Source organism: Mauremys reevesii, linkage group 18, assembly GCF_016161935.1.
Source record: "Mauremys reevesii isolate NIE-2019 linkage group 18, ASM1616193v1, whole genome shotgun sequence".
Taxonomy (NCBI): domain Eukaryota; kingdom Metazoa; phylum Chordata; order Testudines; family Geoemydidae; genus Mauremys; species Mauremys reevesii.
This window is the reverse complement of record NC_052640.1, coordinates 12848829-12872076: the sequence shown is the minus strand read 5'-3', so window position 1 is coordinate 12872076 and position 23248 is coordinate 12848829. Positions and strand designations below refer to the sequence as shown.

Here is a 23248-nt window from a genome sequence, read left to right as displayed (position 1 = left end):
ACAAAACCGTGAACTGAGCTCACAGTAGGTACATACATTTTCCAAAAATGTTTCCATTCTATTTGTAAATATTAAGTCTCATCTTCATCAATTTAAAAGCATACTGAAATGCTTTCAAAAATTTTTTTAGAGTATGTTTAGTAGTGCAGGCTGAGAAACTCTTTGTAAGGAAGTGCCTGGTAAATCTTTTATAAAATCAGAATTTTCCATGTAACTTGCATATACTGGCTGTTCATACAACAGCAAACTAAACACACTAACTTTTCAGTGCTATCATATAGGTGGTATTTTTTGAAAACGGAAAGGGCATCACTATCTTAACAAGGGATGCTCAAAGTGATACTCCAAAGTCCTCCTCAAGGCTTCCCACCTTAGGTCAATTTGCTAACTTCTTTGCTAACTTTCAGGACAAGTTGCACCTCTTCTTTCCTCAAACGTCTCCTAAGGAGATGAGTTGATGGGTAGGGTTTTCTTGTTATAGTGTAGGTGCATTTTTTTAAAAATAAATACACACGCAGAAAACAAAATATTGAAGAAATAGTCCCCTTTCAAGTCTGACCTTGAAAAGGTGAAGAGAACCCTCTATTCCCACTGACTACCAGTGTCACTCAGAGTTCTCAGTAACTTTTGGTACTGGATCTCTACTCACCAAGTCCTAAATTGTTTCTGGTGCTAACTGCCTCAAGAGATGTGCATGTATATTGTAGTAATAGGTCAAGATAAAATGCTACAAGAGAACCACACAAATAGTAGTAAAAATGCAACTTCAGCAGAAACCAATTTGACTATTTTCAAGGTACAGTTTAATGCAAAAAGGCTTTAAAATGTCAGTTGGTCTCAATAGCATCAAACATCCTACACATGTGGTACCAGAGCAATCAATTTTGAAGGTATAAAATAAAACGCAGCACTAGCATTACTTCAAAACCTGTTTGATAGAGGTAAAACAGGTTTGCTCAGTCTTTGCATCTATCTACACAGTTGTGACAAGCATAACTTCAGCACAAAATCACTGCCACACCTAGCTGTCAAATTTCAGGCAGTAGCAGGCTGATGGCAACATGGTGTGCAAAAGTACATTCATCCATAGAAAATGCTAACTATTTTTCACCTCTCAATACAAAGATAACATCTCAGGATGACTACTCTAATTTTTTAGATGGATTTTATACTAGTTAGTGAATTATCCCACCAAGTTTCCATTATGCACACTAGATATTCATCTCCTTCACTTAATGTCTTCTAGTTCTTGCTGGTTTCCAATGCTCCTTAACAGAGAGATAGCCTGGTTGTTTTTTTTAAATACAGCTCTCATTCTTTATCTTTTGGTTTACTCTGCACATATAGTTAAGATTACAAAGCACATACTGATCATTTGAGTTATGTTAAAGTGCTGCTTCCTCTCCACCCACTTGAAGCAATGGAAAATTGAAGTAGAGTTCTCTCAGACTTCAACTGATGTAGAAAGGGACTAGAGCACTTCCTGCCAAACAGTTAAATTAAAAATGTCTGTGAAGGTGTTTTTAGTTCTAATTTATTTAACTCAACCAAGAACATGAAGTTTGAGACAGTCTGACTGGAACTATTTCCTTCCCTCTCCACTGATCAGCTTGCCTCTCTCACCAACAGAAGTTGGTCCAAAAACAGATATTACCTCACCCACCTTGTCGCTCTAATATCCTGGGACCGACCCGGCTTCAACAACACTGCATAATCCCACTGGTCATTCTCCAGTCCTCTAAGAAGTCTTGTAGTTAAAATGAAAAATCAAGAGTTCTTAGAGGCCTCAGCCAGGTTGGGTTCCCATCATTCTACACGTTAAACAAACAACATAATAAATACTACACATTAAATGAGATAATATAAACAAGGAATTACTGGATTCCCTGATTACTTTTTATTACTGTTCCCAGGCCTTCCAATACTTCAACAAAAAGGCCCTTCAGCAACCGAGTCCAAGCTGAATTTTAATATTATTTCAAGATCGCATCGCTCTTGAGTCCATGAATGCATTTATTTAATCAATTCTCCTCCCGCGAATGCTATTATTCTCCCTTTATGAAGAATGCAGGCTCTGCTTTAGTTCCTGACATGGGCAACAACCCTCTAGTGTCTAGATATAGACCTACCCTGTTGATGATCTGTAATTGAAAAGTGCAAGCTAAAGCCTTAGGTGCAAAGCTGGAAAAGTACATAAGAATGACCATACTGGGTCAGATCTATGGTTCATTTAGCCCAGTATCCTGTTTTCCAACAGCGGCTAGTGCCAGATGCTTCAGAGGGAACAAAGAGACAATTTATCCAAGTGATCCATCCCCTGTTGTCCACTCCCAGCTCTGTCAGTCAGAGGTTTAGGTACTCCCAGAGCATGGAGTTATGTCCCTGACCATGCTGGCTAACAGTCATTGGTGGATCTATCATCTATGAACCTAATTCTTTTTTGAAGAATCTTTTTTTACTCTGTTTAGCCATTGTGGCATTTTTTCGGTTCTTACTCTTTTTTTTTTTTAATTTGAACTATACATATAGTTTGAGCCTCTATTATTGTGTAGAAATGAAAATCAATTACAAATTAAATTAAAGATTCTCCTAGAGTAAAAAAGAAAGCTACAGTTAGCCTGGTAAAATTTTAGCTCTCATTTATGTTATAAGATGGGACATACATTGTGATCAGTATTTCACTATTTAATTACGAACCAAGGATTGATGGCTACTGTTGTCTATGATAATTATTTCATGCGGTGACAGAGCAAATACATTTTCACTCAAAAGATAGTTATATGGCTGTAATAAAAATGCAAGATTATCTCATTTTACAGAGCTTCCAGTTATTCAATTAGTCCATTACCTTAAAAATCAACAGGATAGTCTCCTGATAATTAAAAACAAATATACTTTTAGAACGTGTGTTAACATTTAACTTTTTTTGATCCATGATGCTTCTTTAAAAGCTTGGCTAGTTAAAATGCAAATCTTATAAAAAGGATCTATGTAATTCTTAAAGCTACAGGGCTTTAAGAAGCCAGCAAGATACCGTTATACTCAGCTGTTATCAGTAGACTAACTTGTAATAGTCTTATCCTAGTGATAAATTTGGCCGTTCTATTGTCTGCTGAAAAAAACTGGTTAATAATTCAGTAATCATCTTTAATCCAGATCTGGTAAATTCTAGTAACCGGCTCACACTGACAAGACAATTGCTCCTAATTTCTTTGGTGACAATGATCAAGAGAGGCATTTAGGGCAGTGAGACGACACTACTGCTAGTTCTATTATTCCCCAGAACCAGATCTTAAGACATTATCAACATTCAAGCAGCTTTCAGCCTTTGCCTGTATGAGAGAGCAACACTGTACTGACTCACTCAAACAAAGATTTTGAAAACTCCCCAGCTGATTCTTGCCTTGTATTAGATCTAGTGAGGTTGACAACCATATCAGCAGACAAATATTTTAGTGGTAGGAGAGGGAGAGGCAGGAAAGCAGCCTCTCATAGGCCACATGTCTAAGGCTATGTCTACACTCAAAACACTGCTACAGAATGTCTACAGCTACCCTGTTGTAGCACTTCAATGTAGAATCATCGAATGTCAGGACTGGAAGGGACCTCAGGAGGTCATCTAGTCCAACCCCCTGCTCAAAGCAGGACTAATCCCCAGACAGATTTTTGCCCGAAATCCCTAAATGGCCTCCTGAAAGATTGAACTCACAACCCTGGGTTTAGCAGGCCAATTCTCAAACCACTGAGCTATCCCTCCTGCATTGCTGTAGGTAATCCCCTTCTCCCATTGCTGTAAGTAATCCACCTCCCTAAGAGGCAGTAGCAAGCTTGAACAAAGAATTCTTCTGTTGACCAAGTGTCTACTCCAGGGGTTAGATTGGCTTAACTATGTCTCTTTTTCACATCCAAGAGTTGTAGCTATGCTGATCTAACTTTTCAGTGTAGACCAATCATAATTTTCTTGCTGGCATTCTTGACAGACAGTAAGAGGTAATCATCCCCACTGATCAAAAATTGAGCTTTATAAGAAATATGCAATGTGATACTTCAAACCAACTTGCAAGTTCCTCCAGTACCAAAAACACAGGTTCCTTACACTATATAAAGGCTGAGTGGAAAAGAGCAACAGTGAAAATAAAACATAAGGGACCATGTGATCCCATTAGTTGTGCATGTGCAACTTCCACTGAAGTCAACTGACAGGATGATTAGGCCCCTGGGTTCTCTCACCATCAGTCTTTCAATATAACTCAGTGTCCAATTGCCTGGGGCTTATTGTGCACACACCTTGTTTGGGTCTTGTATTAGCATTTCCAGCAGCATAGTTTTACACTAAGTTTAACTCAATTTTCAGTTCTCTAGATAAACCAGATGTATGCAAACCACAGCTGAACTGTACTGAAACCTCAAAATGCCTCTTCTAAACCCCAATTATAGGTTAACAAGCAACAGAGGAACTGAAAATGAAAAATGCTATCAGATGTACTTTAATCTTGAGTGGGTCGGATACTGATCCATTGATTTTCAATGTAGCGTTAGATTTAAATCTGACCATGGTTTTTTTCATTTGATTGTATAGAACATATAAACTGACACAGTAATAATATTTCTCAAATTTATCTACCAATTGTGATAGATACATTTCTGTTGATCTAAAAAAATATACAAGGCATCTGAAAAGACAGATTTCTAAACTAAGGTTTCTGTTATCCAGGAAGAGTTTGTAACTTCTAAGTCAGCTTAATTAAAAAACAACATAGTCAAAGAATTTCTATGCATAGGTTCTCTCTATTAACCACTGTGGTACATGGAATTTACTCTTAATTTACCTCCATATTAAAGGAATTCTCCTCAATTTTCTCAACTTCTGCTTCTGCCAAGGGATTCTTCAGGGTCTGCAAGAAGAGTGCAGCTTTCCGTTTGCGTTCCGCTTGAAGCTGCTTTTCTTTTGATTCCTTGGAGGCCTGTGCTAGCTTCTCTCTTGCGGCAGCTGCCAGTCTGTCCTCCAGTTTTTGCTTTGCTGATTGGGGGGGGGAACATAAAAACATGCACTCAATTTACAAAAAAACTGTCTCTAACTCAAGTATCTTCACATTTCTTTCGGGAAGGATGACAATATGAAGCCACATTAGTCTGTAGTCGCAATATGAAACTACCAGTCTATAAAAAGAATGGCTGTTTTTCTTCAAACGTTATTTATTACAAAAAGGTATCAAGTAACAGAGGGGTAGCCGTGTTAGTCTGTATCCACAAAAACAACAAGGAGTCCGGAGGCACCTTAAAGACTGATAGTCTTTAAGGTGCCACCGGACTCCTCGTTATTTTTACAAAAAGGTAGTAAGCTAGCATGTCAAGGTTTTCAACTCCTTCCTGAGTTGTAGTTACTGCATTCATAACAACTCACTATACTCAGGTGTAGACACTGTCTACATTGAGGTTTAGGCAAATATTGAACAGATACCATTAAATGGACTAATTTTTAAAGAATAAAATTTCTGATTAAATAGCCAGTAACCCTTTCAATAGTATGTCCCAATTGTTATTTTTAAATTTCTTTGGTGGGGGGGTGGGGGAGGGTGATAAGAGTTTTTCTGCTCTTCTTTTGTGGATTATTAGGGTCTTCTCAACAAGAAGAGAGGTGGGCCCAAACCCACCAAACCTGCGTAGGGATACTAATCCTTTTCCTGCCATTCAGCGGCAGCACAAGGCTTTGCGTTGCTGCTACCATTTTAAATGCAGACTGCTTTTTATACTAGATGGTTAAACTCAGAGAAAAACCTTTCCCCCACTTCTAAATGCAAGATTTGTAGAGTCGTCCTAGGGAGTGACAGCCTATCCATTCCCTTCTTCCCCAAAACATCTCAAGCTGGAGACAGAAGGGGAGCTGATGCTCACAGCCCTGCACAGCCACCTTGGGGAAGGGAGAGCGGGAAGGAGGGAATTTTTCCTCTTAAGCATGAAGTTTTGCTTAGATTTTTTTTTTTGTTTTAAATAAGCGTTTCTTATCAACTCAGAGGATATTCCCAAGAGTTCAACTTCATTCTCATTTACATCACTTTCTGTCCTGCAAGATCTCCAACAGCCCTTCTCAGAAGTACAACCATTGTAACCGTGCAGTTTAGGACCTGACTGTAGAGAATTATTTTTCTGTAGCATTATGAAAGTGGCTCCCTTTGACGATCAACAAGTTACACATTCTTTACATATAATGCCACTAAATATGATGTATGTGTTTCAAACCTAGCAAAATATAGACACGTCCCCCCACCATTTAACTGCAAATATACTATCAATTTACTTTCAAGTACAGATGTATCATCTTGAATATTCTAGGAGTGAAGGGCAAGATATATATTCTTTCAATTGTTTTTTGGATAAAAGGAAAATCTGAAGAGCAATTTTTCATCTACAGTAGATTGATTATTGTATAAAAACACTCTCCTCTACATCAAGATATTTTCAAATGTTGGCCTATAAATTAACTGGATTATTTCAACTCTGTACAAGTTTCATTAAGTTTCTGAAGAGAGATAAAAACACAAAGGAGCTAATTTCACAAGTTTCATTAAGTTTCTGAAGAGAGATAAAAACACAAAGGAGCTAATTTCACAATAACTGAACATTTAAATAAAATCTCTTCAGACTTGAAGACAATAGGGAATTCCCAGAGAAAAAAATATACCTTTGAGAGTTAAAGCTGGAAATGTGTATATGTTAAACAAAACAAACCTTACTAGAACAGAGAACACTAAATATTAATTCAGAAAATACTTTATGACAATTAATTTCAAACTAACGTTCCAAAACAAAAATTAATTCGACTTGCTTTCCTGCTCTTTGTCAACCTAACTGGGATTCGTGTGTGCATAGCTGTAGCTTTCAGAAATGTTTGATATCGTTGATGTGAGAAGAAAGTAATATCTCTGGCTCTCAATGGGCTGGCAGTCCAAAAGGAATTGGGTCTATAGCCAATATGTGAAAGTTGGTGATTGCTCACAGCAAAGAGACAGGGAAATGTATATGGAGTAAAGTAGATATGTAGGTTAATCAGGTCAAAGTTGAATTTACTGTTGAACCGTACATATTTGGAACTCAGAAGATTTAGAGTTAAGTACTTTTGTTCAACTAAAATGCTCTAATGAGGATCTTTTTGTTTATAATACACCTCTACCTCGCTATAATGCGACCCGATATAACACGGGTTCACATAGCGTGGTAGCAGCGGGGCTCCGGCAGTGATTTAAAGGACCCGGGGCTCTGGCTGCTGCGGGGAGTCCCGGGCCCTTTAGATCACCGATTTAAGGGGCCTGGAGCTCCCCACGGCCGGAGCCCTGGGGCTCTTTAAATCACTGCTGCAGCCCTGCCACCGCTACCCCGATATAACGGCATTTCACCTATAACGTGGCAGGGATTTTTGGCTTCCCACGACCACGTTATATTGAGGTAGTGGTGTATATCTATCTTGAAAGAGAACTCTAGTTTAAAAAGCTCTGCTGGGGAAGTTACTTAAGACTTTTTTAGTGGACACATTATTATGAAGGCAATATAGCAAATATTTTGTCAATAAGCAACTGAATGTGTTTCTATTTCATATTATAATTAGTGATGCAAGGTAGTTCATACTGTAGTGCATACATGTTTTCTGAACAATTCTCTGCAGGTTTATTCTTTCATAAAAAGTTCTGTCCAGAAATGATGAATAAGCAGGTATCTGATGTTGTAATTCCTAAATTAATTAGGAAAACATGAGAGTTCTTTCAAGCAGATACAGTGATGACTTTACAAGATCCACCAGGAGAGTGAGCAGCCCTTCCAAATCCCTTGAACCAGAGCTATACGGCATTTGGCCTTTTCAAGCTCTATTAACTTGACCAATCAAGTTATAAATATCAGCCAAGACCTGATGGAGCTTCTAGGAAGTTCTAGCTACTAATGCTAGATGTTTCTGCCTACCTTTATAGCTGTTTTCAATATGTGTGAGTTCCTATTGATGTTTGGTGAGAAAAATATTTTAAATAATGATTTTGTTTTTAGATTATCTTTTTAAATACTACTTTGAAAAAAAGAGGTTTCAAATGGGAAAAACAACTTTTTAAAAAATAAAAATAAAATCCCACATCTCCAAAATACCATTTCAAAATAGCATCAGTTTGCCATAAAACTCTTCTGGAGACCATATGAGAAATTACAGGTCAATATGCCCACGAGGAAATTAAATTGGAGAGCGGAGGGGAGAAAGAGACATCACAAAAAAGGTTTTTTAATGAAAATTAAGTTTTCAATGTTGACTACAGAATTGATACTTTCACTAAGAATTCTTAAGTATTATTGAGCAACTATTCTTCAAAGAACTCTTGTTTACTACATGCAGGAAAACAAAGTACTTCTGACTATTAGGAATTATAGATTCTTATTATTATTCCTTCAAAGGAAATTAAGCAAAGCACACTATGATAATGTGCTATGATTACAAAAGTATCCTGATTAAACCACAAATGTATTTGGTTAATTCTGTTCAAGTAACCTTAAAATCATTAAATACATACTTTTTAACAGGATAGACAAATTGCAAATGACAACTAATTAAGACCTGCAGCGTAATTTATATTGCCATTGCCTCTTTATTGAGTTGGAGTGATACATTTCTCCATTTCACATTTTATAAACATGGATATATCAGCTGTATATTTCTCAAAATAGAAAAGTCACAGACCTTTGAACTCTGGCAAAATTAATTCTACAGGATTCAGAACAATAAGTTTTTATTAGCAGAAAAACATATTTAGGTATTTAAACCAATAACTCTCTCTCAGATTTAGAAATCTTACAGAAAACCCTCTTCACAGTGTAACATGTAACCAGCAGAGTTTGAGCACACTGACTGCTTCTAACAAAGTATCAATACCTATTAGTTGCAGAATAATTCCCCTTTTAAAATTCTTGTTTCAATAAAAAAAATACTAGCTAGAGGGTCCCATGAAAGATGACCATATTTTCTTAAATTCAGACTGCTGCTCCTTTAAATGAAATGTTACTCTTTCCAAAAACTTACATGTTTATCAATATCAGTAAATATATTAAAAATATAGTTCATCTGTCCAAAAGATAAGCAAAGAAGAACTCCCCTGGAATATGATAATGTCTAGCAACTTTCCCTCCCTATAATTACTAAATAGTTCAGCCTCTACTAGTTTCATTAACCTGCCACTCAAAAAATACTCACCTGGAATTTAACTGGGAAGATTTCATATAAATACTTCTGATAAATAATTCCACTAAAAAAATAATTTTTTTTCAAAAATACTTAGGTTGAGCCTTTGCATCTCACTGCCATAATAACAAAGCACATTCAGGCAAAGGGAAAGGCAACATATATAGTTTATAGTTTCTAGTGTTATGAATTTAAGGTACAGTCCTTGGCAAATTATAATTCCATATTTCACTGTATTATGGAAATATGTAAATTTTAATTTGATTCAACTGTTAACATGTATTTATATGCATGATACATATATATTTCATATATATACACGTGGTTTTCATGTATATGATAGTCAGAAATTTACTAATATCCTCCTTTCCAACCCTCCCCAACTCCTATCAACCATCTAAAATAACGTTAATTTCATGACCCTGACCATGTCACATCCCTATTGTATCTGTTCACTGGTTTTTTGTATACATAGAGTTCCAACTTTCACCTTCACTTTTAAAGGCCTTCATAAGACTGCATCTGCTTACAATTCTTTCCTTGTTTCTTCCTAGTCTGTCTTGCGCTCTGCTGACTCTTCTAGGCTTCTTGTTCCCTGTCTTTCTTCGGCTGCCCACGCTTTCCCCAGAGGCCCCTCTGCTTGTAACAGCCTCCCTCTCCTCAGCAAGCATCCCCACTCTCCTTGTAATATATCCTCAAAATTCACCTTCTTGTACAGCCAGTTACCTCCACTAGTGAAATATGGCTTCACCTTTCTAGTCTTACCAAAAAACAAACTTGCAAACTTCACATGCACACCTTTATTGTTGGAATCTTTATCCCATTCCTTTTTTATTTAGTGTGTTTTTCTCATTTATATTATAAATTTTGTGATTTGTACCATAAAATCGCCAAGAATTTCTGTAAAGCACCACGCAAAATCATACTGATGTATACACAGAGAAAAGTTTTAAAACATCAAGAAAATATACGACTTGAATGATGCACTAATTTTTTAGTCACTGTGGAAATCCTTAATGTAATTACACTTTTCAAATTATTCTTCATAGGGAATAATTTATTATAATTTTTATTTAATGTTCATTTAGAGCAGGAATATTTTCTATAAGGCATGTGGGACCAAAGTGCATAATATAGCTGTCATTTGAAAAAAACAAATTACATACTCGGCGTGGTCAAACTGTAGCTCATGAGCCACATGCGGTTCTTTTACTGTTAAAGTACGACCCCCATGCCCCCCTCCCCATTCTCCATTTACTAGACTGAAGGGAGCTCGGGACCTCGGCCTTGCAGCAGGGTGGTGGGGTAGGGGCTTCTGCCCAGTGGGGAGGGGTGTCTCAGGACTTCTGCCCAGCAGGGAGGGGGGCGCGGCCGCCTCAAGGCAGGCACACTGTGGCTCTCGAAACTTCTGAAGATTGTCATATGCAGCTCGGAGGGCCAGTAAATCTGGTCACCCCTGTTATATACTTCAATCAAAGTTGGTCTGGATGAAAGTTTTATTTTCATTTATTGATAAGCAGTTGGACGATCATCATATAATGCATATATGGGACTGCCAAATGGTGTCTGGGAATATCTTGTACACTTGAAATATTTATATAAAGCTTTTCCAATTAAACATGTACTGACAACCTTTTAAAGTAGCCAAATGCAAGTCTGAGCTATCGTCTTCATTACTATTATATATTCAAGGATATTCGACAAATGAAATGGTAATTTAACTACAATTCAGAGTAGCAGCCGTGTTAGTCTGTATCCGCAAAAAGAACAGGAGTACTTGTGGCATCTTAGAGACTAACAAATTTATTTGAGCATAAGCTTTCGTGGGCTATAGCCCACTTCTTCAGATGCATAGAAAGGAACATATGTTGAGGAGATATATATACACACACACACACACATAGAGCATGAAAAGGTGGGAGTTGTCTTGGCCTCTCAGAGTTTTTAAGACAACTCCCACCTTTTCATGATCTCTGTATGTGTGTATATATACCTCCTCAATATATGTTCCATTCTATGCATCCAAAGAAGTGGGCTGTAGCCCACAAAAGCTTATGCTCAAATAAATTTGTTAGTCTCTAAGGTGCCACAAGTACTCCTGTTTTCTTAACTACGTTTGTTAATTATGAGATTACAAAATAAAAGTGATTTTTAGTGTAGAAATGTAGTTGCTTAATTACTAGTAATAGATACTCTGAAACTTTTTATAAGGGGCGAAACCCATTTCTTGAGAGACTTTGCAGTGCTTTGCTTCTACTGAGACATTTTCCTTAGATCAAAACCTAATTAGACTTGGTATAAAGAAAAAAGCTAGATGAAGAGAATTCATTCCTATATGTGAAAATAGTCTTCATATCCACAAATAGTAAATACACTTTTTCTCATGCACATTAAGGTGATCACTGACTTTTTTCAATTAAAATAAAATACACTCAAAGACAAGGATTAACTACAGATTCAACAATAGAAGATGCATTGAAATAGGCTGGTAAAATAGAGACAAGCTTTGTATGTATAATAGCAAATTAGGATTTAAAATATATATTTTAAATATCACGACCTGTAATATATGGCATAAATATTTACATGCTGTGGGTTTGTACTAGAAGCCACAGCAATTAGACCTCCTGCCATAAGAAACTTTTCTCTTCCAGATTGCACCATATCTCGTGGAGTTTGTGCTGGGGAAAGATACATTGTTCCAAAATACTATTTTAATGATATTTTTGCACTTAAAAATACAGAATAAAAGATCACCTATCATATTCTCTAAGTACCTTTGCCAGCCATGAAAAATGCTAATATAAATCATTTTCTGTTCTTAGCTAAAAGTAATAATCCAAGCAAAAAACAAAAACAAACCACTGTGCAGTGCAGTACTGATCCTCACCCCTCTTTATACCCAATGCTCCTCAAAGTTGATATAAACTTTGCAGCTTGTCCCCCCCCCCCTTTTTTTTTAAGCATACAACTGGTACAAGCAACATTCACTAATGATTAGAGGAAAAAAAGTTTTAATGTATTGTGTGAATCTCATATCAGTTTGTATAGTCATTTTCAGTTCCACTATAAATTTCCTGCATTCTACACAGATGCTGGATGGATATTTTTGCTGTGTCAAGTTTTTGGTAGGTATTTTCTTCTAACGGCTAACATTTTCTATGTGGTACATAATTCTTGTTGTTAAACAACTGTATTCCATGTTTATATTTATTAGTTACTAAATAAAAAACCTTGTATCTGACAGATATGCATCATTGCAGTACAGTATAATGCATAATGCAAAAAGGATATGCTATTAAGCGATTCCAGGATACATTTTCTGAAGCAGCAATATTCATTTGCAGGATAAAAAAGATATAAGTGACCATGAATACTGACATGTAAATAAAAGCAAGGTTTTAAAAACAAGCTACATTAATGTTTTGTTCATACACATTGCCAGCATCTTCACATTTATAAAATTAACGTATAATGTGAAATGGCTTAAGGGTGTCTGATCCTCTTAAATGATCACTTAATTCAAATCTTCTCTGCCCCCAAACACACAAAACAAACAGAGCAACAGGCAAAAGCTTATAGCAATGCACTACACCAGTAACAAGAGAGCAACATGTCTTTAGAGAGTACGAGTAAGATACATGACTGCAAGAAAGCTGGAAGCATTAAGGGTTCTACAGAGAAAGCCAACAAAGAAAGGCATATCCATACATGTTAATACAGCCTTAAAACTAAAAGTTTAACATTTCACTCAGGAGCTGTAATCAAAACAAAGAAATATCATATGGACTAATAAAGTCACTCTGCTGCAGTGTATTAATTTGTTGCTGGTAGTGATGCCAGCTTGATTCCTTACCATCTAAATTGACAATAGCAATGTATGGGAAACCTATTTAAGTGAGGAGATTAGCAGGGGAAGTAGAGAGAACAGTGATTCAAAACATTTTCAAAAACAGAAAACATAGTTAAGATCCAAAATAACTAAAACCAAGCCTTATTTACAATGTTTTTGAGGTCTGAAAAATTCAGACTAGTTTAGGCAATTTATCATTTTCAGTATTATTCAGCATACCTTGTTTGGCTTCCAACTCCTCTTGGGTAAGCTGAGGTTTTTTCTCTTCGGCAGCAGTACAGGGAGTGGTGAGTGTTGGATTAATATTTGAAGAGCTGCTAGCATTCTCTTGGCCTTCCTTGCCCTCTTCCTCCTCCTCATCACTGTCATCATCCAGCTTAACACGGTTTTTCTCCAAGGGAAGGAGGTCATTTTCTTTGGCCTTGATTGCAAAGCTTATTGGAGCAAATGATGCTGTTGGATAAAAGAGTAACACTTTTACGTATCACTAGCACTACCGTGGAAAGCAGGTTAAATTCTTCTGCTTAATTAATTACCACCTCTGCAGATTAAATTCTGAAAGATGAAACATGACTGCCCCATTTTTACAATCCTCTCGCCCAAAACAGTGTGCTGTTAGCAGTACACACTACTCTGGGGAAAGGGAAAATGGCTGATCATCCCCCCCAGACAATGTTTTCTAGCTGCTTCTATAAATTGCTCAGCCTTCTCATTAGAGATGCATTTACATGCTGTTTTCTGTATTCATTGCAAAAAAAAGTTAAATAGAACTAAATTTAATTTTTATATCTGGTTCAAAATAATAAAAAAAAAATCATTGTTTATATCATCTCTTCCTTGCAAAAACTAGTATGCAGCTTTTGAGTGCTTAAGACCAGCACAGGCTGATATTTTCTACATTCTTAAATAATTCTATTGTTTAAGGTTAGGCATAATTTATACATTGTGTGCTACAGCTGAAATAAGGAGAACTTTAAAAATACATTCATGAAGTTTGTAGCTTGGAAATGCTTGAGACATCTAGATTTGTAGTATTGGGCCAGGGGTAGGCAACCTATGGCACATGTGCCGCCTTCGGCATGCGAGATGATTTTCACTGGCACTCACACTGCCCAGGTCCTGGCCACCGGTCCAGGGGGCTCTGCATTTTAATTTTAAATGAAGCTTCTTAAACATTTTAAAAACCTTATTTACTTTACATACAACAATAGTTTGGTTATATATTATAGATTTATAGAACGAGACCTTCTAAAAACGTTAAAAAATATTACTGGCACGCGAGACCTTAAATTAGAGTGAATAAATGAAAACTTGGCACACCACTTCTGAAAGGTTGCCAACCCCCGTATCAGGCTGTGCTTTTTTACTTTACAACCCTTGCTGCGTGGGGGTAAAAATACATTCCTCCTCTGCATTTCATACAACTTGACACCTTAAAACTGAAGCAAACAAGTAGTTACTACATTTTAATCTCAGTATAAAAATGGCCTGTAGAAGGCAATAACTACACTATACCATTGTTAAATCATTATGAGGACAGATTAAAAAGACAGACTTTTCAGCTTGGAAAAGCGACAACTAACAGGTCTGTACAAGCATGAATAATGTAGAGAAAATGAGTACTGGTAAGTGTTATTTACTCCTTCACACAAGAACCACGGGTTACCCAGTGAAATAAATAGGAAGCGTGTTTAAAACAAACATAAGGAGGGTAATCCTTCAAACAGTTCACAGTCAAGTTGTGGAATTCATTGCCAGGGGAAGATGTGAAGGCCAAAACTGAAATGGGGTTCAAAAAAGAATTAGATAAGTTCTTGGAGAATAGGTCCATCAATGGCTATTAGCAAAGATGGTCAGGGATGTAACCCCAATCTTTGGGTGCCCCTAGCCTCTAACTGCCAGAAGCTGGGAGTTGACAACAGAGGATCACTCAATGATTGCCTGTTCTGTTCATTCCCTCTGAAGCACCTGGCATTGACCACTGTCAGAAGACAAGATACTGGACTAAGATGAACCACTGGTCCGATCTAGCATGGCCTCTCATGTTCATTTAGCTTAAACTTCAATGAAAAGACATCAGTTTAGTATTTATCTGCTAGTTGTTGAGCTGCCTTTTCTGACCTTTCGCCAGGTTTGACAGAAGGAACACACTCAGGGCTAGTCTACACTGGCAACTCTAAAAAACTGGCAAATCCCAGAATGCTAAAAAAAAAACCCACCTCAATGAGGGGCATCACTTCCAGTGCTGGGAACACGGCTCCCAGTGCTTGGGCACTGTTTACATTGGCAATTTACAGCACTGCAACTTGCTGTGCTGCCAGGGGTGTTTTTTTGCACCCTTGAGCGAGAAAGTTGCAGCACTGTTATTTGCAGTGTAGACAAGCCCTCAGTCATCCAATGGATCAATTGTATAAAAAGTTACAAGTCACAGGTTGAAAAAATATTATAAAAAACACATGGACAAGAGGCCAACGGAGCACACAAGCTTTTATTAACCCTTTGGTATCAGCAGTTGGAATTTCCCAATGAAAATTACTGAGAAATAAACAAGCAAGTTATAGACAGAAAATTCTTTTTGCTAAAAGGCAAAAATATTCAGATGCTTAGATTGGTTATAACAAGAATCTAACTGATATGCTAAAAAAGTCAAGATGAAATTCCAAGGCAAATGAAAAAGTTCACAGGGAATAGTTTTTTCCATAACAGTGTAGCACTCTACAAATAGAATAATACTGAATATACCTTTACTATACTCAAAATACTGAGAAGTGGAAATAGCATGCAATTTCTACTTGCCATTTGGACAAAACAGGACATTTTATAAAACAGAATGCTGAAGTTTAAAATGGTATCGATAATGGGAAAGAAATATCTGCCATATTGAGTTGGTCTCAACATCAGATCTGGAAGACCCAGATTCTTCAGAAATATGAGCTGACCTTACCACAATCTGAACTTCTCTTACCCTTCCAAGAAACTTAAGTAGAGTTCTGTGCAGGTCATTCTGTGGGTCTTTTGGATCAGACGTTATTTAGTCCCTATCTTCTCTATGTGTTTTTATTTTAAACAAAAAGTTTGCCCCAGATGGGGAATGAGTTGCAGTTGATCACACAATCCTGATTTAAATGCTTAATTGTACAACCTTAATAGTAAACCTTTTTGTAGATGTCCTAGGGGGGAAAAAATTATTTATTGATATTTGTGTGTGTATATATATCTATAAATGTATCTGTGTGTGTATATACAAATAAGTAAAATAAAAAGACTGGGAAAAATACAAAAAGAAGCTACATTCTGGAAGAAATGGCTAGATACTACTAGAACGCACCTTGTGAAGCCCCCAGGGGGAAAAAAAACCCTCCCACTCCTGTGTGAATGTCCACGAGAGTAGGATTCCCTCTTACAAAGCAAACAGCAGTCCACACTAGTCACTTTTAACCTGTGCATTTTTCACCATATGGCTAAATAGGCAATGCACATATTTGCAATATAGCCTTCACCAGTTGTATACCTTACAAAATTAGCCAAAAAGCGGTGTGCAAAATTTATTATCTATACGTAAGGCTGCGTGTTTGTCACTGAGGTCAGATTCTGAGACTTCTTCAGGAGCTTGGTGCAGCTGGCCCAGGAGCTGCCTGAGCAGCTCGGGCAGCCCCTGGGCCAGTCGCACTGGCTGCTGCTGTGGCAGTCTCGCGCCCCCCCACTCCCCAGCAGCAGGAGTTTGGGTGTGAGGGGGCTCAGGGCTGAGGATTGGGGTGATGGGCAGTGCTTCCTGAAGCCACTTTGGATCTTAAGTGGATCTGCTTAGGGATGCAGACAGTGGCAGAGGTGCTCTCTGGGTAGTTGGACAGGAACTCATCCATACTTGGTCCGGGGTAAAAGACACAGACCTGAATAAATTAGTTCTGGGATAGGCCTGGAGTGGAGGTGACTGTGGCTCCCTGAAAAGACCAAGGGATCTAAGTTCTCAATGGGAGCTCAGAAAGCTCTGGGAGGGAAACAGAGCTAGAAGAGGGAAGGGAAAAGTCAATAGGAATAATTACCTGGAGCCTCTGGAAGAAAGGAGGTTGTCTGCATGGGTCCGAGACTTGCTACTTGTTAAAGGACCTTGGTATGGAGATGGAAGGTGTTCTCTGCCATACATTGTTTCTCTTCCCTCTAGCCCCCAGAAGGTTCTAAAGCTGGGTCTGATATCTGCCCTTTGGCATCTACTGAAAGAGAAATTTTCAAAAGCCCAGTTCTTACTAAGATGATTGTGTAATGTCTTAATTACCCCAAGGACTTCAGATTTCTGAAGACCTCTGTGGTTCATGAGCTGCTCTACTCTTGGATTAAGATTTTTCCTTTAAGGACACTAGAAGTCATTGACAGAAGTTTAGCTGTTCTATTTGCCCATTTGTTTAGCATAAATCATGTGGAGGCTCAGGACTCTTGTCTAAACAAGATTACTAAATTGTACATTAGAAATAATTAATGTTAAACAATTTAAGAGTCATGTCAACACAACGAGAGAATTATGATCTAATGTGCTTTTATCTTTGCAGCAGGCTGTAAAAAGAGGGGGGAAATATTTTTTTGCTTCCTTTCCCAATAAATCAAGTAAATGGATGCCAACAGCCCAGGAAACAGGCCCTTCAATGAAAATACGTCTACCACACAGACTTAGTGCATTTCAACTCCATTAGCTGACTTCACAAGGTTGGTCCGAAACATATCTTCCCCACCGTCCTCCAACTGCTAAAATTTCACATGCAGAAAATTCATCTAGCATTAAATAGACTTCTCCTTCAGCAAGGCTTTTTCTTCCAGCAAATGAAGAGATAAGTAATTGTGGAAAGTGACCTCAATATACTTCCAATATTTGCAGCAGTTTCAACTAGACTACAGCATTTTCCAGATGAAATAATCAGGCAGAAGTCTTAAAGATTCCATTTTATCCACAACCCTATTTTGCTCAGTGCTTTCAATTATTAAACAAAACAGATTTATGTCCTTATGTTTTTAAATTGCTTAGCAATGGCAAAAATAAGGTACCACGAAGTTCAAATACTCACCATATAAAAATATGGTCTAGTGCTGAATAACTCAATTTATTAAAAATTGTATGCTATTTATTGTCAAACAGTAATCATCTGAAATAGACTAATCCTGAGAAATACAAACTGTTTCAATCATTAGAAATTTTGAGGCTAGTTGCATTTTCTTATTGTGCATAAAACAACTCAGTACAGTTTCTTGTACAAAAAAAAGTTGGTAATATAAAATAGATACCAATGGGGGAGGGAGAAGATGGGAGAGGACATTTCATAAGGGTAGCCTTCCTTTTGCCAATGCACAAAACATCCACAAATTTGAGTTATTATTGCAGGCACAAATCAGGTAGTTAAGAGGCACATAAACTCAGATTTAGGCCTGGTCTACGCTACAAACTTAGGTTGACATAAGCCACGTTAAGTCGATCTAATAATGTATGTGTCTACACTAGTGAATCCCTTCCACCGACCTAAGTGGCCTGTAAAATCAACTTTGGTATTCCACCTCTGCAAGAGGTGTAGCACTTGATTCGACATCCACAGGTTGACACGACTGCATCGTATAATTCAAATCAATTGGCCTCCAGGAGCCCCACAGTGCTCCACTGTGACCGCTCTGGAGAGCACTTTCAACTCCACTGCACGTCAGCCAGGCACACAGGAGGCCTGGGAACTTTTGAATTTTCATTTCCTGTTTGACCAGTGTGGAGAGCTCGCCAGCACACCTGATCACAGAGACTCAAGGCTGCAAATGCATTCCAGCATGGAGTACACAGGAGGTGGAGGATCTTATTGCTGTGTGGGGAGAAGAATCTGTTTATGTAGAACTCCGATCCAGCAGAAGAAATGCTGACATCTATGCCAAGATCACATGGGGCATGGAGAGAAGGGCTACACCAGGGGAACACAGCAGTGCCGTGTGAAAATAAAGGACCTTCAGCAAGCCTACCAGAAAACAAGGGAGGCAAACAGTCTTTCTGATTCTGTCCCACAGACATGACCCTTTTATGAGGAGCTGCATATGAATCTTGGCAGTAACCCCACCACTACCCCAAAACACTCCACAGATACCTCCCAGGAGCCCCGGCGACCTCAAGCAACAACGAGGAGGACACTGTTGAGGATGATGATAAGAAGAATGTGAGGCAGGCAAGCAGAGGATCCATTCTCCCAACAGCCAAGAACTGTTTTTTGCCCTGGAGCATATCCCTTCACAGGACCAGTTGGCGTCAGAGTGTCATGCTGGGGAAGGCACCTCTGGTGAGTGCACATTTCCAATCAAACTGTAGCGGTTACATGCTATTATTTATGTTTAATCTGAATAAAAAAGTAGGTGTAGCGGGTATCGGTGGCCACTCCAGTGACACAGAAGGTGTTCTCTGAAAAACACTGCTTATGTGCACGGAGATGGCCTGGGAATCCTCCATGGAGATCTCTAGGAAGCTTTCATGGAGGTACTCTGCAGTCCTTTGCAGAAGGTTTCTGGGAAGGGCTGCTTTATTTTGTCCACCATGGTAGGACACTTTCCTGCACCACTCCAGTATTAACTCTGCTGGCATCATTGCAGCATAAGGACCAGGTCTGTACCCAGATGCTTGCAGCATCTGCTCCCTTGCTGCCTCGGTTACCCTCAGGAGAGTGATTTTGCATAAGGTAACCCATGTGATATGGGGAAAGTTTTCAACGATAGCCCTTAAACCACAAACAATTCAAGCAAGTAATCTGCCCTATTTGATTAAATCTGGGACACACAACCACATGTGCCCTGGTTGTGGTTGGAAAGGCTGACCGTGTATTGCAAGCAGCACTGAAAAAAAGGGATGGGGGTGGCGTCTTCTTGTTTGTCTCCCTTCCCCCTCAACACAGTGCCGCTTTTATAAAAAACAAACTATTTGGTGGGCATTACACTGGTGCCTGTCCTCAAGCACCATTCTGGTTGCTAGGGGAAGTGGGCTTTTCTCAAGTTCCAACCTGTGATCCCAACGATGTCTTCACAAAAGCAACAGCGCAAGTCCTCTCGCCCATGCTTCCATGGCCTTACTCACCGTCGCTGGAGCAGCAGACCGACTCTTGCAATAGCCAGTGGTTGTGACTACGTTGTGGCTTGCAATGAAGTATATTGAGGGGTGTATTTTTAATAAAAAAAATTAACCTTGTACCAGAAACAATGTATGAACTGTCAATGCTATCCTTGCGCTTTGCATTCCTTGCAGCTGAAACCTTGTCTGTCAGCGCATCCTCCACACAGGGACAGAGACTTCCCCAGCTTAGAAGGCAGAAAAAGAAGAGTCGGGAGGACATGTTTAATGAGTCAATGCGTGCCTCTGAGAGTGACAAGATGTAGTTCAGAGCATGAAGGATCACACTTTCTGAGAACCTGGGCATGGACAGGGAGGACAGGAGAGCATGCAGGGAACAAGAGCATGCCACGCAGGAAGAGATGCTGTGGATTCTGAAGGAGCAATCAGACATGTTGATTCGTCTGGTTGAGATTCAAAAAAGGCAGCTGGATGCTAGAATTCCTCTGCTGTCATCATCACCCAGTTCTACATCCTCTTCCTCCAAACGTTTTATGAGGCTTTCCTTGTCCCCCTCTCCTCCCACCAACAATATTATCAGCCCTTTTGCCCCAGGTTAACTTACTTTTCTTTGCTGTCTCTGAGTGTGTACATAATAAAACTTAAAGGATTGAAGAGAAAAGGCTCTTTATTCATTCAACACATGGTGGTTGGTGGGGGTGGAGTTTATAGGGGAGAAAATGCACTGGAGGGAATAGTTTGGTAAGGAACAATACAGATAAGCGTCACATTACTCTGGTTCATTGCTGAAATTGGTTTTCAAAGCCTCACGGAGACGCAGAGCCCCTCTATGTGCTCTTCTTAATGCCCTGGTTTCTGGCTGCTCAACATCTGCCAGGCAATCTGCCTCAACCCCCGCCACCCCGGCTGAAATTTAACTCCTTTTGTTTCACAGATATTATGGAGCAAACAGCAGGCAGAAACAACAACAACAATGGGAATATTGCTTTCACTGAGGTCTAACCTAGTAAGCAAACTCCAGCAACCTTTTAAATGTCCAAAGGCACATTCACCACCATTCTGCACTTGCTCAGCCTATGGTTGAACGGGTCCTTACTGCAGTCCAGGCTGTCAGCATGAAGCTTCATGAACTATGGAAGCAAGGAGTAGGTTGGGTCTCTCAGGATCATGATTGGCATTTCAACACCACCAATGGTTATTTTGCAGTCTGGAAAGAAAGTCCCTGCTTGCAGCTTTCTGAATAGACCTGTGATCCTAAAGATGCACACATCCCATCCTGTACCTTCCCCACCATCCAACGTTGATGTCAGTGAAACAGCCCGTGATCCACCAGCGCTTGCAACACCACTGAGAAGTACCCCTTTCGGTTTATGTACTCTTTGGCAAGGTGATCTGATCCCAAGATAGGGATATGCGTTCTGTCTAGCACCCCAGTACAGTTAGGGAACCACATCGCGGCAAAACAATTCACTATGTCCTGCACATTGCCCAGAGTCACTACCCTTCTTAGCAGAAGTCTGTTGATGGCCCTGCAAAATTGGATCACAACAGATCCCACGGTAGATTTAACAACTCCAAATAGATGCCCCCCACTGACCAGTAGCAGTCTGACGTTGCAAGCTTCCACAGAGCTATTGCCACTCACTTCTCCACTGTCAGAGCAGCACTCATTTTAGTACAGCTGCACTTCAGAGCTGGGGAAAGCGCTCCACACAGTTCCTGGAAAGTGGCCTTACGCATTCGAAAGTTCTGCAGCCACAGCTCGTCATCCCATAGCTGCACAACGATGCTGTCCCACCAGTCAGTGCTTGTTTCACTGTTTCAAGATGACGTGTGACTATTGTTGTGGGATAGCTACCCACAGTACATTGCTTCGTGCATCAATGCAAGCCCTACTAGTGAGGATGCGCTCCGCCGACACAAGGAGCGTAGCGTGGACACGCAAGACTGACTTGCTTAAATTGGAGGCTCGATGTCAATTTACATGAAGTCGACTTCAAGAAGAATCCCATGCACTGCTACAGACTAGGGACCGAATGGGCTGGTAGCAGTTAAAAGAAAAAAAGGACCTAGGTTACGGAAAAAAGAATGAATGAATATCAGTCAGTGTGTTGCCCCTTGAAGCCAAGAAGGCTTTGGTTTTTTGGGGTAGTAAGGGGCAGGCATTTCAGCAGAATCAATCATGTCCATTCCCCTCTCAGCACTGAGGCCTCATTTGGAGGAGTGTTGTCCAGTTTTGGGCCACACTACAAGAAGGGATGTGGATAAGAGGAGAGAGAGAGCGGAGGAGCAAAAAAAAAGATCAGGGGGCTGATCAGGGTGAGGAGAGAGGGAGAGGTGAGGACTGGGGATTGTGGGAAATGAGAGAAGAAAGAGGGGAGGGGATTTGAGCTTCTTTTTCAACTACCTGGGGGGGTTCTAGAGAGGATGGATCTAGACTGATCTCAGTGGTAGAAGATGACAGAACAAGGAGTAATGGTCTCAAAGTTGCAGAGGAGGTTTAGGTTGGATATTAGGAAAACTTTTCACTAAGGGTGGGTGAAGGTGGTGAATGGGAATGGAGGGAGTAGGGTGGAGTGGAGAGGTTTAGAGTTTTGTTTTAAGGTCAGGCAAACCTGGGATGATTTAGTTGGGTTTGGTTTTTTGGTTTTTTGTTGGAGGTGGGGAGAGAGGGACCTGAGGTCCCTCCCTTCTGAGGACCTTCTATGATGATGACTTAACTTTGTAGTGTAGACATGGCCTTAAACCTAGAACTAGTTTTGAAAACAAAGAAGGCCCACAAATATGGAGGCTAGGACTTTGCCCATCTGAAAATGTATACCATGGTTTCTAAACTTAAGAGTGAGCCAGAACATACCATTTGTTAACATTTAGAAATTATGCAAGTGTAGTACGGATATATAAAATTATTAATATCCACAAAATTTTAAGTAACTGGTCTATAAATATCAGTTCCTTTTACATACTAGTTTTAAACCCTATATAATTCTGCTTTCTTCAAACTTTTTGACATTCAAGTTACTATCCTCTTGGGTTTCAAACTCAAAGTTTGACACACTTAAGTATGAAAGTAATCAAATTATTCAGTTCGGTGCTTTCTGATGCCTTTACA

The 23248-nt window shown here is 39.2% G+C and overlaps 1 protein-coding gene across 7 annotated transcripts in view; it reads right to left on the bottom strand.

Annotated features, from left to right (window-relative positions):
* LOC120386366 (splicing factor SWAP) overlaps positions 1-23248 on the bottom strand; it is a 99533-nt gene that overhangs the window by 29933 nt on the left and 46352 nt on the right. For all 7 annotated transcript variants that reach the window (XM_039505620.1, XM_039505617.1, XM_039505618.1 and 4 more), the window contains exons 12-13: positions 13284-13517; positions 4830-5020 (exon numbers count right to left, since the gene is read on the bottom strand). In XM_039505620.1, coding sequence (XP_039361554.1) covers positions 4830-5020; positions 13284-13517 — 425 coding nt within the window. The remainder of the gene's footprint in view (positions 1-4829; positions 5021-13283; positions 13518-23248) is intronic.